At 35.3% G+C, this 14,253-nt stretch overlaps 1 protein-coding gene across 1 annotated transcript; it reads right to left on the bottom strand.

Moving 5' to 3' along the window:
• Nucleotides 1–2,191: 2,191 nt before the first annotated feature.
• On the bottom strand, nt 2,192–13,567 carry LOC128224814 (WD repeat domain phosphoinositide-interacting protein 2-like). The gene is made up of 11 exons (XM_052934879.1): nt 13,359–13,567; nt 11,173–11,255; nt 9,848–10,014; nt 9,401–9,595; nt 8,701–8,793; nt 8,227–8,297; nt 7,812–7,919; nt 7,294–7,464; nt 6,937–7,044; nt 6,395–6,552; nt 2,192–3,969 (listed from the first exon to the last, which is right to left on the bottom strand). The coding sequence occupies exons 1-11, from the start codon at nt 13,427–13,429 to the stop codon at nt 3,842–3,844; spliced, it is 1,353 nt and encodes a 450-aa protein (XP_052790839.1). The 5' UTR covers nt 13,430–13,567; the 3' UTR covers nt 2,192–3,841.
• Nucleotides 13,568–14,253: the final 686 nt, after the last annotated feature.

Raw genomic sequence — 14,253 nt, 5'->3', positions numbered from 1 at the left:
CCTTCAGCTGAGAGAAGGTATTGAATATCGATTAACCATCAATAATACTTTTTCGTATATGATTTTATTTATTCCGCACGTATTAAATTTAATTCAGGAAAATAATGAATTTGAAATATTTGACTGAACCTACCTTTGCTTATCGTAAGACAAATACTTTGCTCATTTCATACTATATATCTTAGAAATCGAAAAAATAGCGTGGCAGGCACAATTTTCAATCAATACGTTAGAACAAAACAACTCGGTCCTTTTAAAAAATCCCACCAGTATTGCATGTCAACCGAATCATTCACTTATGCAGAACTATAGCCCGTTTATTTCAACAAGCATCCAGACAGAGAACTATCTGTTCGTGGTATGGCTATCACTTAATCGATGATTCAATATTAGTACGATATATCGTAGAACACATGTATATCATAGATTTACGGGCAAACACCACGAGAAGTTGCACGTACGTTACTAGAGGTGGTGGTGTTTTTGTTGCGATTATTGGTTAAGAGTTTATAAAGCTCTGCTCACCCTAAATGGTTGCATTATTGCTTGAAACTAAACCTGTGGTTCTATACATAATCTAAATGAAATGTTTCTTAAATTTTGTGAAAGACCCGGAAGGTAAAAGTTGTTTTATTAAAAGGCAATGTTCTCCCTATTCATCATGTAGAGTGTACGTGGTCATGTCAGATATCGTTATGAAAATATGTACTATGTCACAAGTTTGAAGCGTGTAGCTGTAGCGTCGTGGGCATCGAATTTTTAAAATACACCTCGGAAATAATATGCGAACCAATGCGAATATTGTCGAGAAGTTGTGATAGGTAAAACGTGGATACACGTGAGGTTTGATCAGGTTGATGTAAGCACGTTCTCAATGTATCATATTAAAACAGTGAAACAACGGTAATGAAATGCATCAATTGACGAGGAAAGCAATTTTGTTGACGCCCGTGAGTCTACACGTACATAGATTCACAAACGAATTTCAAGTACAGCTGCAACTTTTACTTGTACGGTACTCATAAACGTAGAGACAGTCATTCAAAACCCATGTGTATACTCGTTATAAGGTCAGAACTGGCATGTCCTTCAAGCGGCTAAAATGAAGGACAAGTAATATAAAATCATTTCGAAGTCCTGATTTTAACGCGCTTTCCGATAATCTAGCACCGGCATAACAGGGTTGAAGCTATGGAGAGGTGCCAACCACAACTTTAATTATCCTGTGTACGTGTAACTCCCGTACAAAGCAGAGGCGGCTCCATGATTCAAAGTTAGAGGGGGAGTGACTTAGGGCGCGTAACCTTTTGACTTGCGCCCCTCCATCAGAACCGAAATTAGTTTGGTGTTGGCGGGGATTCGAGGGTACTTCTGAAAGAAAATACTAGTATATAGTCCGAAATAGTGTATTTTGGGTGTATTTTATTACTTTTTTCTCCTATAATGAAATAAGAATTAAGGAGGGGGCCTCTCACCACTGAATCCACTAGTGCAAATAAAAGTTGCAGCTGGAGCCAGGTGGTGTCAAATCTCTAATGTTCACTTATTGTACAGGTCTGCAGACCCGGACTGTCGGATATCACACCTTTCTTGTGATTGTGTGATGATATTACCGTTAATCTTGCACGAGCACCTTTGAAGCTTTACAATTTCATGACGTAGCACTAAAAGATCAGTCTATGTGTACCTTTATTGCTTCGCAACGCCTCTCACAAACGGTATATAATACATGTATGTAATAAAGCATTGTTCTTATCAGCAGGCCACAGCTGTTTACATTGCTTTTTCTAGATTCAACCCACTGCATGGGTAAATTGCAAGAACAAAACTGTATCACACATTTTTACGCTCCCGAAGGTGTGCATATTAAAATCGAAATGTTCCTCATCCGTCCGGCTCAACTTCTTATAATGTATGGACAGATTTTAAAATAACTTGCCACATGTGTTTGACATACCAAGACGACGTGTCGCGTGCAAGACCCGTGTCCCTATCTCTAAGGTCACACTTGGTGTTTGTTTTCTATGGAATGCAGCATATAAAGACATTGAGAATAGGTGGTCGTGTCCGGGCTGTAACTTCTCTTGTATGGACTGATTTTACAATCACTTGACACATGTGTTTGACATACCAACACGACGTGCCCTTTCACCGGTTGGATAAAACAAAATAATCCAAGGCCATGTTATTTTGCGTTTTGTTTATGAATGATATAAAATGGTCAAATTGCAGCAACAACAACAATGCAGATATACATGTAGGGACTGTTGAAATCCATACACTACAGTCAAAATAGCATCCACCTCCAGTCACACACAAACTAAGACAAGGGTTTTAGGAAAAACAACCTTTACATTAAAGACAGTAACAGACAAACCAATTAAAAAACCTGTAGTTGCTCATATACCAATAACATCTTGTGCAGAGTTATATTCTGTTCATTTAATGACATACATATAGATACCATAATAATTTATCCATACCCCTTACTTCAGACTTCTAAATATTTATCAGATATTGTACATTATGTTTAATCATTATACAATTATATATGTAGATTGGTTGTATGAGCTAGTTCTTTTACACTTGATACAATTTCGAAACACTGTCATTCTTAGTTCTGCCATTTCGTTTATCATGGACATACAGTTTAAGACAACCTCGTGTCCAAAACTTATTGACATTACATTACTCCCAAGGCGACATATTGGCATAAATACCTGTCAGTAGTTCTTATATTGTATCCCCATCACCTTGAATTCTGTCGTTTTTGTTTACAGAGTTCTGCTAGACGCATACAAAAGTATCACAGTAAAGCTACAATAAATGTTAACAACACAGAAATGCAATGTTGACCACCTCTTGGTTTCTGATCAATGCCATCAATCAAATTTTTTTTTTATCTCAAGCAGCTACAGAAAACATTTTTTTTTATCTGTGTAAAAAAAATATGAATGAAAAATCTATTTTGATGAAAATAATTATTTGAATTACGATGAAAATATTAAAAGGTTATGTAATATACTTTAAGAACAACAGGGAATCGAATGCAATACAACATCGAAGTTACCAGAGATCTTTAGATATTACAATTTAATAACTTAACATCAGATACACATACATTTCAACAAATGCCATATTTTCCCTATTCTGTCTACACAATTTTCACACATAAAAAAGTTTAAAATAGACTAGGTTTTGCTTTGCAAGAAAACTCTACAAAATAAAAATTAATAATGCATCAATTAATTATTAGCAAGCACCTATATCACCTTAACCTTGAACATTGGAACACCCTAACCACTATGAGAATGGACCTTACTTTAACCTTAAACAAACAACCAAAGCTGCTTATAATAATGGTCAAGTATTCTGATGAAAACAATCGTGACTATTTCAACAACTATCCAATAGAAATTAACCCCATCTTTCAAAATTATCTAAAAAATATAATGCTGAAAATCCTTTGAAGAAACATTTTCATTAAATTGACATACACTTTACTATAAATAAGCTTAAGGCAAAAAGTTTGAAGTCCTTTGAACTGACATATTTTACTGATTTAGTATTTTTCGTTCCACTTTTAAACTTTTTTTTTAACTAGTTTCAAATTTACATTTGTTGTTAGTTAATTAATACATCAACAATATTTTAAGAGTAAACAATCACTAAAGAGAACTGTAATCACATTAGGTAGTATCACCGCTGGCTGACATTCCTCTCTGACACCCTGCTCTCTGTCCCCTCCCCCCACCTCCAGTCCATGTTAGGCAAGTCCATTGGTATCATAGCCTGTCCCACAGGCTGGAACAGTCCATCTGGTTATTTTAGGAAGAGTAGACTAGTCCACCTTGTGAGTCATAGGGGGGAACTCATTGTCATCATCAAGCCGGAGGGCATTCAAGCCAGCAGTACCTACTACATCATGTCCCATGGCCCCTTGCTCAAACTCCTGGAATGGCTGTGAGTCTGAAAGAACAGAGGAAAAAACTGATAAGACTGGTTATGATGTGCATGTATATGTACAGGAATGCACACATGTTATTTTACAATTACATGTATATTTGCGATTTTTGAATTATATTGTTTTGTACTATAGAATGAGTCTAGGTAAAATATTTAAAGTAACTAAATAGCATTAATTCTGTAATTAAATGAAGCTTAATTTGATACATTCCTACACTGAATTTCAAAAAATAAAACAAATCTTAAGAATAAATATTTGCACTTTAAAGTAGAATTACTTATAATGCGACACTGAAACTAACCAACCTACACATATAGGATATGTATGTGAATGTATTTTGTATGCAGACAAATGTTAACATGCACAGAAGATTTAAATAGAATAATTAGCATGCATTTAAAGCTGAATTATAGATTACAAATTAAAGACAGTGTTATGAATACTGGTCACCATTTCAGGGTTGATGTTTAAAAAATACTACCATACTTATACTGGTGTTGTGGTGTCACATCCAGGTTACATTTTAAACCAGAGTTCTTCTTTTAGTTAGAGTTATGGGCCTTGCTATACATTTGCATATTGTTGCTTAAACTCATTCTTAGTTATGCCTTATGGCCAAGGTTAAAGCTTTTACATGACAACATGAAAGACACGAAAAATTCCTTAATGTTTTCTTTCTCTTTAGCAATCAACCTAATAGTTTCCTACCATTCTAATTACTTATATCAGTCACATGAACAAAGACAAATAATTGTTAAAGAAAACAAACAAGCAAAAAGTTGTCTCACAGTAAAAACCAAGGCACCATTATAACAAATCAAATAATTCAATCAATATAAGCATACATAAAAAATAAAGAGCTCTACCAATGACCTTTGACACAGATGAAAAAAAGAGCTGTCACAGGACCATGACAAATAACCCAAAGCCTCTTTGGACAGATAACCACTAGTATTTGTTCTGTATGGAGTATTTCACATATTTTCATGATGACCTACCCTAACTTTCAATTAAGTTTGGAAATATTGATCTGTAACATTTTTAAAGAGCAAAGTATATTCATGGTACATGGATATCAAAAGTCACTGCAAAATTGAGTCTATATCAACTCGTCTGTGGGACTAAGCATTCCTAAGAAATTAATCTGAAATGGATGTTTAGCATGATGTCGCCACAATCTTGACCTTTGAACCACTGACCTCTAAATCAATAGATATCATCTGCTGGTTATTACCAACCTGCCTATCAGTTTGTGGTTTCTGTGCCTTGGTGTTCTTCAGAAACTGATTGGAAACAGATTTTCATCTCAGGATCACCACTATCTTGACCTTTGATGCACTGAACTCATAGAGTTCATATACTGTGCATTACAAACCTGCCAACCAAGTTTGAGGTCTATGGGCCTAAGCGTTCTTTAATTATTAATTTGAAAAAAATGTTCAGCACGAGGTCAACATCATTAGTATTCATCTGTTGGTTATTAACAACCTGCTTACCAAGTTTGAGGTCTCTGGGCAATAGCGTTCTTCTGTGTTTGAATATTGACCTCAAACCCACTGACCTCAAAATAAATAGGGTTCATCTGCTGTTCACAATCAACCTGTCTTCCTAGTTTGAGGTGTCTGGGCTTGTGTATTCTTCAGTTATTTATCAGAAACCGTGGGGACAGAAGGTTGCACTGGTTACTATATGCCGCCTTTCAGGGGCATTACAATGTTTATACATTTAAACTGTCTTTGAAACAAGTCACTTTTAAAAGCTTCATTGGTGAGGTAATAAAAAAATGATGTCCTGATCATGACAGGCTGCTGTTTTTTATGTGTTTTTTTCATTTTTCTTGTCATTAAATTTTTGCGAAACAGCTGCATGAGTGGTAAACATCAGAAGGTAAGTAAGAAAATTCTGTATGTGCATTTTTAAAGACTCAAATTTTACTTTTGACCAAGTGCATACATTAAGATAAAGACAAAATTTGCAAAAGGTATAATCTCTATTTACATGTACTATTCTTTTAATTTTTATTTCAAGATAATAAATTCCAGCAATCGTTAGTCAACCTAGCACTAGTCTAGTCAAGGAATTTCGGAGCTAGTTTATTAGTTGGATGTAATGTAATTGGTAATCAAAATATTAAAATTTATCTGACTTGAAAACTGTCATGATCAGGAAAAAATGAATGCAAAATAAGGGTACACAAATCTTGTTATAATCTACAGGATAGACTGAAGTGCACGACTCTGTTACTGTGGGCAGTGTTACCTCGGCCGTCCAGTATGATATCAATCTCGGTCACGCCTTCCTGACTGCCCACAAGCTGAGGACCGCCATGACCCTGATTGAGAATGGTAGCGTAACTCTCCAGTCGCCATGGAGAAGTAGAAGGTTGGAGGTCCGATGGTGACACAGGGGGACTCGAGCGTAGCTTACCTGTGTGTTGCGGGGGAGGGGTGTTCTCTGTGCTGGAGTCTGGCCTCCTTACTAAGCCCGCGTAGCTGACAGGGTTTGACACTTGGGTGAGAGGTCGGTCACCAGAGACACTTGGCGGCTCTGACACTGTTCCACCCTCCGACATGCGACCATCCAGACTGAAAGGACATAAAAAATATGTTAAATAAATCATTATAAAGTTAAATGACAAACAATCATGGATAAAATTGCATAAATCTATATAACATTCTCCCTGAAATTAATGTTAATTCTGCAGCTACATTTCCTTTATTCACAAACTTAAGTACTTGTCATCAATTGTATGGAGTGCAAAACAAGCTTATAAGATGTACATGAATTTAAAATAACCTACGCTTCAGATTTTCTAAAAATCTCAATAGTTTGGTTTTCTGTTAAGAAACTCAGTTCACACTATAAAGGAGTTCCATCTATGATTCCATGTGTCTTATGATGCTATAAATAAGTCCAAACTAAACTTCAATCAAGCAATCAGTAACTTCGGTATCTGCTAAGCTGTGTACCTATGTTGTCTGAGGAGCATGCACTCCCCGCCATCATTGGGGTCGAGGTTGTAGATGTACAGGTAGCCATCCGCAGACGCTACCAGTAAGCGAGGAACTTTCTGGATGCTGCACAGAATGGAAGAAGATTTTGTAAACAATGTGCAATAAAGACTATGTTCTATCATATACTATGAATAAGGGAAATGTAGAAAATTGTATTAGATCATCTAACCTTTGTTAAATATAAATAAAGTTTTTCTTTAGATTTGCTTATATTCACTTTATCTCTTTAACCATGTATTTGGTCACTGTGACCCTTGCCATTAAAGAAAGAAAATCAACTGAACAACATGCCATGTATCACCAGTAACTTGCCTAGCTATTGCACAGACGTTTTTGAGGCCCTGTGAGGGTAGTTTACAGATTGCGAATGCCCGGCCCTGGTTGAACATATCAGTGACGGGGCTTGGGAGGTATGTGGCGGAGTCCTTCAGGGCCTTCGAGAAATATCCCATCCAACTGGACTGTTCCTCCTGGGACTTCCCACTGAATGATTTTAAAAATAGGTACTTATACCTTACCACAAAATTTCTGCTATGTTTCATTTTTAAATGAATTGAGGACCACCACTGAAGGGATTCATTAACAACTTAAGATTTTTGTTAAATATACTGACATCATTAATCAATTAACAACTAGATAAGATTATGTTTAAACTTAAGTACTTTTTCACATGTTGCAGTGAACTTGTATGTAGATAAATCTGATTACTTGGCATGTAAGTGACATATATGATAATATTTCAAGACATTAACCATACTTTTACATAATGTATTTATTATTTTTTTTCTAAGTTTTGAACAATCAAAATTAAGACATGCAAAAAACTGTACCTCTCCTTTTGGGTTTCAAGTTTAAATACATGGACAGTCTCGGTATTACTGGATGCACACAAGTACGTAGAATCTGAACTAAATGCTAAGGCATATATATGTACACATCTGAAAATACACAAATTGCAACAATTATTGAAACGTTTACAGATACAAAAACAAACAATCTTAAATTCTGCCTTTAAAATAAGGACCCAGTGATCAAAAAAAGTATTTTGATTAAGATAAAAGGATATAGAACTAAAAAAATGAATAAATATTTATCACTTTAAGACAGATAAAGTTATAGGAACATAAAGAACACTAACTTTCACCTTAAAGAGGCTAGACTAGAGAACATCCAAAAATAAAACATAATGGTTTCCCAGTTAAAATCATATTTGTACATATCAATATATCAAGTTTATGAAAATACCGTTTCATTCCTCGTCTAAATTCAAACATCTTCTGTCCATCTGGTATTGAAAACACTCGTATCACAGTTCCCTGGAAAAATTACATTGGATTTACATCTTAATGGGCTTATGATAAACAGAGGTTACTTGTTTGCCTTAAATAGCAAGGGCCTTTCAGGAAAAAACCCAGCCCAGGAGAGATTTTAGACATTATTAAGTCTCTGATAATTATCATATCTAGGTACAAATTTGCTCCTAGGATTCTTCAGGAAATGGCCTCAAGTGGCCACAGTATCTGATCATCATATATCACCATTGAGAACTGAACATCAGTCAATTAACAAAAGATGCCTTCAGACAGAGTCCTAGATGACAACCATGAACTTTAAATCCATGTGACATGATTGTTTTTTTTAAACAAAGGGGCTCTGATACTAATATATGTAAAGACAAGCTAAAACATATGATCTTATTATACCAAATCATATTGTTACTTTTTCTGAAGCAGTAGCTATCTTGGTTCCTTGAGCATTGAAAGCAATGGCAGCGAGAGGATTATCGTGGGCAGGGATCATTGCCACAGCACGCTGAAAGTGGAATTATTACAAATTGCTTATAAAGAGTTCTGCCATAAATAAGATTATCCAAATTTCCAATGCAGTCATATAAATTAATGTTTTAATCTACATCAATTTCAAATTTCATTCATTAGTATAATAATAATCACTGAAAATTTTTATTTATGTAAATTAAAACTATTGGTGATAGTAGGGGACCTAACCCTAGAAAAACCTAAAATTATAGATTTTAAGGTTGTCACCCAGATGATTTTTATCTAGATAGAGTAACTTTATGCATAAATAAGTTATGTATCATCATATTTTTTTATCTAAAGTATTGATAGAAACTAGTGTGAAATATGAATCTGGTTGAACTCTTTTTTCTCATTAATTGTTACCATCTCTGGTTTCCTACAATGACTAAAACTATGAATAAAGGTGTGAGACAGAAGCAGTGAAGTACAGCAGAACTGCATTACAGTTGTTTCAAAAGTGGCAAGAATTCACTTTTAATTAACGCTGACTCACAGAATTTCGAGATGACTTATCATTAGTCCAAGAAAGGATTTTTTAATGATATATACTGAAACAATGTTCCTTCTCTAGAACATAAAAAACACAACTTTGCACTGACCAGGTTTATGGTGTCAAATATCTGGACCTCTCCAATGGTGTTACTGCCGGGGTATGCCAAAAAGCTGTTGTCATTGCTGATTGAGAGTGCACACAAGCCGTTGGGGTTGGGGGGCGTGTCCCTGATTGTGTGTAGCACCTTCATGTCCCGGATGTTGTGGATGTAAAGGCTCTCCTCCAAACATACTATCAATCTCTGTTGGATATACAGACAGAGGAATTAAAGCAGTGTTCAGTGTGCTATCCATGTAAGAATCTTTATCCAGATATTGACAAATATTAGGTGATTCTTGGATTTAATCCAAATGATAGTTGAATAGAAAAATGGTTGTTGCCTTGTTGAAATTGAAAATCTGGGTAATTGCTTAAATTTTAAAAAGGTACAATGCATCATTTGAAAAGTTTTTAATACATGTACAAACAAAACTGTAAGTTCTTGATGTCATACTTGTCTGTTCAATTTCACGGCGAGTATGGAGTTGGAGTAGCTGTAGTTACAGATCTCTGTGCCCTTCTTGAAGTGACAGACCTTGAGTTTCCTGGGTGAGGAGAGGCTGACAATGGCCACCAGGCTGCTTGAGAACAGACGCTCAACAGTGCAAATGTCCTCACATGCTGTAACCAATTCTCAAATGGGTTTATTTCTTACTTATAGATAGATAGATTTATTTCAGTAAGGAATGCACATACATGGACATTTAAAATAAACAACATGTACATATAGTAAATATATATATATAATATTATACATACACGATATTATCAATAGTCATGACAGGCACACCGAACCAAGGATGACACAAAAAAGAGAAAACTCTTATTTCCATTGTGGTCCTTTGTTTTGGTGGCATGGCATAGGGAGGCATTGCATATTTAAGTAATAATATAGCTGTAATCGAAATTGCACAAATACATTAAAAGTTAGTCTTTATGCATTAAAATTAATATTGCCGTAGTTGTATCACAGTCACTTTACATAATTTAGTAACATAAAGTTATAGTTGAGAAAGTTACATATAACTATCACATTAAAGTATGAATATGACAGTATGTAGTACTTATAAAGTGCGAGGTTAAGTTAAAATAGTTCCTTTACTGAAAATCTTTGAATAAATAAATGAAAAAAAGCTTTTTAATAGCATAGCTAATTATGCCAAATTATCTAAAAAAAGATTCTTTACTAGCAATTTAAAAACAGGTAATTTTTTAGTCTGTGCGATTCAAGATGGCAACTTGTTCCATAAGGAAATGCCAGAAAAGAAGGACTTTAACCCAAAACCTTTGACCTCTGGAACAGCATAAGCCCCTTTCTGGTATTACCTTGTCCTATGTGTGTGTACAGTATCTTGGGAGATAAAATTGTCTCCCATATAGTCCGGGGCTATGCCATTTTTTATTCTAAAGACAAGACCCAAAATAATTTGGTCTACACGTTGTTGACAGGTAACCAGTTGAGTAATTTAAAGTGTTCTGGGCCAATGTGAGACCTTGCATCAAGATCCAAAACAAACCTCATAAGTTTATTTTGTGTAGGTTGGAGCTTGGTTTTAAGTAACTTGGTCAGACCATGATACCACATAGAACATGAAGAGACACTTTTAATTCAATGTGAATTATCTTTGATTTTAAAATGAAAAAAGGTGTTTGAATGAAATGGTAGAATTTGTTCATCTTTTTTATTATATGTAGTATATGGATAACTGTAAATTAATATACATGTAGTATACACTACAACTTCGATATTTTTGTTCTATGAATTTTTTTTACACATACCATTATCATAAATCTGGTCAAGCTTTTCAACTGAACTAAGTGAAAACAGTTTGTATCCAGTTTTCGTTCCAACAGCAACTGACCTGAAATAAAAACATGATAACTAAAGCATCATTAGTACTATACAATAAGCCTGTAAGCTAGTAAATGGCCGGAACTTTGAGCAGAATGAATGACAATTTAAAGCAGTGACTATTCATTCCAAACTGCCAGTTCCTAAAACTTACATGTATAATTTATAGAGAGCTAAGTTGGAATAGGCCCAGAAATGGTAATGGCAATCAAAACGAAAAGCACCAGCCCAAAGACAGGAGGGTTGTAAAAATCTGGGCATTTTGAAATACCAGTGCTATCAGCCAGGAGGCTTATAGTTTCTTGCATTTTACAAATTACAACACTTAAATTCTGAATTGATTTTCCTTGGGCCTAAGAACCTTATTATTCCATATGCCCAAATGACCAGTCCTTTAAAAATCACTTACTGCAGACTGAATAGAGTAAAGTTAAATACTTTAAAGAAATGTCTTTTGCTTACATCTGTGTCAACCAATATCGCCTAATGAGCAAATACCCAAAAAATTATCAAGCATATAATTATTTTCAATAGACGAGGTGGAACCAGTGGGCTCAAATGACAAATACTGAAATAGTTCAGGTCGTGTTACTCTATCAGGCACTTAAAACAGTCCTTCTGTTCAATCTCTTGAACTAAGGATCAAAGGTTCAACCCCCTTCAAAACTGTTGAATTTTTCTCCTTTTGTGTCAAACAAAAACAGGTAATTTCTGAAATACCTGAGGATATGTAGGTAGCGTTGGAACCTTAACAGAATGGTTCATTATTTTTTTTTAGTTCCAGCCACAAAAGTTAAGAGGGGAGGAGTGTAAAGTATGTTTAATTTTGTTATATAGAGCAAATGACCTTAGTGTTGTTGCTAGCTCTTCAATATTAAGTGATACAACTATGGTGTTCTTCTATGGCAGGATAGTGGAACTAGAGGATTTAAGTTTAATGTGTCTCACTTTATACTAAAACATAAATAAATGTTAATAGCTGTTCAGGCAAAAAATGTAGTAACAAAATGAGGGATTGGCATTTTTGTTCTAGGGGCGTGCCATACAGCACTACCACTTTTGAGAGCTGGAACTAAGCCAAGGGGCTCTTTCCAATGCCCTTGTGCACCATGTGCTTTAATTTTTTCATTAATTAATGAAAGCCTTTCACACCACCTTAGCAGCATCACCCTTAATCCCCAGTATAAAGCAATAGGCAATAAACAGGTTTGGGTTGCAACATGCTTTCTAGCTATTGATAAAAAATGTCCTAATTCCAAAATGGTACAGTCATGACATCTAGAGGAGTCACAAGTCCACCTAAATGGCCGTCAACATTCAACAAGTCTTTTGATGTTGTTTTTTTTGTATGGCAGACTCAAGACAGGGATACATTCGATATGTCGAAATGATAAAAATGATCCCTAATCCTCATTATGCAACGGTCAGTTGTAACCACTGCCCCCCCCCCCGCCAGGTCAGGGGAATAGCGGGAACTTTGACTTTCTGTCCAGCCACGCCCGGGTAAAATTCCCGCCTTGCGAGGACAAACTGCTGGTAAAATCCCCTCAAATGCCCCAGCACCCCAAGGACCCTAGGTAAGGCCCCACCACTGCTATTTTTGACGCGAAGACAAAACCACCGAATTCACCCGGCACTACGTGGCCACCTGGAAGGTAAAAACATGGCCCATTTCCCTGGCTATACACGGAATACCCCCGGACCTGGAGGGGGCTTGGTTACAATTGACTGGTGCATTATGGTAGCTAGCAGTCACTGGCCTGTAAGATCTTCAGACTTCTCAGCTATCAAATATGAAAAAAAGACTTACGCATACATTTGCTTTTTGTACATGGGTATTCAAGCATCATTTTGGTTTTCAAACAAAATGTTCATTTTAAAATTTCTCAAAGTAGCAAAATTTCAAAGTCTGAACACTGAGGAAGCCTCAGACATGTATCATCTTACAAGTTATTTCCAAGTTTCATTTTCATAGAATATTTATACTGTGAACTCTCATTTAACCTGTTGTCATTAAATTTAACGTACTATTGCACGACATATTGCACAACAAAACAATCCTACATCATTCTGTTAACTCAAAACAAAACAAAAGCAATTTTGACAGCCGTACGTGCAATCCTGGTTAAAGTTAACGAAAAGAAGGTCGGACTGATCGTCCCCAGCTTGGCTTGCGAGGTTCATTAGTCCAGTCCAACCTTTGGAAGCGCCGTTGTATAAGTAATCCGTGATGTTAGCATAAAGTAAAACGCATTTTATTGAAATTCCTCAAACAATTGTTATGATGGGTGACATATTGGGCTATGACCCATTTTTCTATTATTTGATTGGTTGATCATACGATTGTAATCATATGATTGGCTAAGTAATGTAATTTGGAACATATCTAACAATGAAGAACAAGAAACGGCTACACACCACCATACTAAGGTGAAAAATCGTTTAAATTTATGGCGAACCTCTAGTATAATTTTATATTTCACTCTATTGCTTGTTTAAATAATTGTTTAGGATACTGTAAGATAAATTGTATTTCCGATCATGGATCATGTTATAGACCTGGTAAAACTTAAATGAATGATATTTTATTCGTAATGCAGAAAATAGAAATAAACTCACATCAATTAACATCTACAGGTTAACGTTGATTGTAATGCAAATACAATTGAATTTAACTGCGATTTAAAAAATATATGTATATACTGCAGTGCGTCATAAGCTTAATAAGTTGATCTATATCGAAAAACATGATTCTTTATATTCTTTTCCTAGGTAAAACTAGAAACGAGAATATTTTTATCATACTGGATTGTTTTAGTATCTCTTGATACCCTGGTACATAACCATCAGCAGCGATTGTATATACACCTGGATAAAACTGCGGTTTGGTACAAACAAAATTGTACAGTTAGATGTGTAAAAACAACTAGAATATATTTTTATTGGCAAACTGCAGTTAGTGTTTAATGCACAAACTGGTAACAGTTCGCTGTTGGCCGCCTTTATAG

The sequence above is a fragment of the Mya arenaria genome, chromosome 2 (genome assembly GCF_026914265.1).
Source record: "Mya arenaria isolate MELC-2E11 chromosome 2, ASM2691426v1".
Classification (NCBI taxonomy): Eukaryota; Metazoa; Mollusca; class Bivalvia; order Myida; family Myidae; genus Mya; species Mya arenaria.
The sequence above is the reverse complement of the archived record's forward strand: the minus strand, read 5'-3'. Positions and strand labels throughout refer to the sequence as shown.

Coding starts and splice junctions, on each gene's coding strand:
- LOC128224814 (XM_052934879.1), bottom strand. CDS start 13,429: ATGAACCTCGCAAGCCAAGCTGGGGACGATCAGTCCGACCTTCTTTTC. Junction 7,465..7,811: donor CTTGAAACCCAAAAGGAGAG/GTACAGTTTTTT, acceptor AAAATCATTCAG/TGGGAAGTCCCAGGAGGAAC. Junction 6,553..6,936: donor ATGCTCCTCAGACAACATAG/GTACACAGCTTA, acceptor ATGTCCTTTCAG/TCTGGATGGTCGCATGTCGG.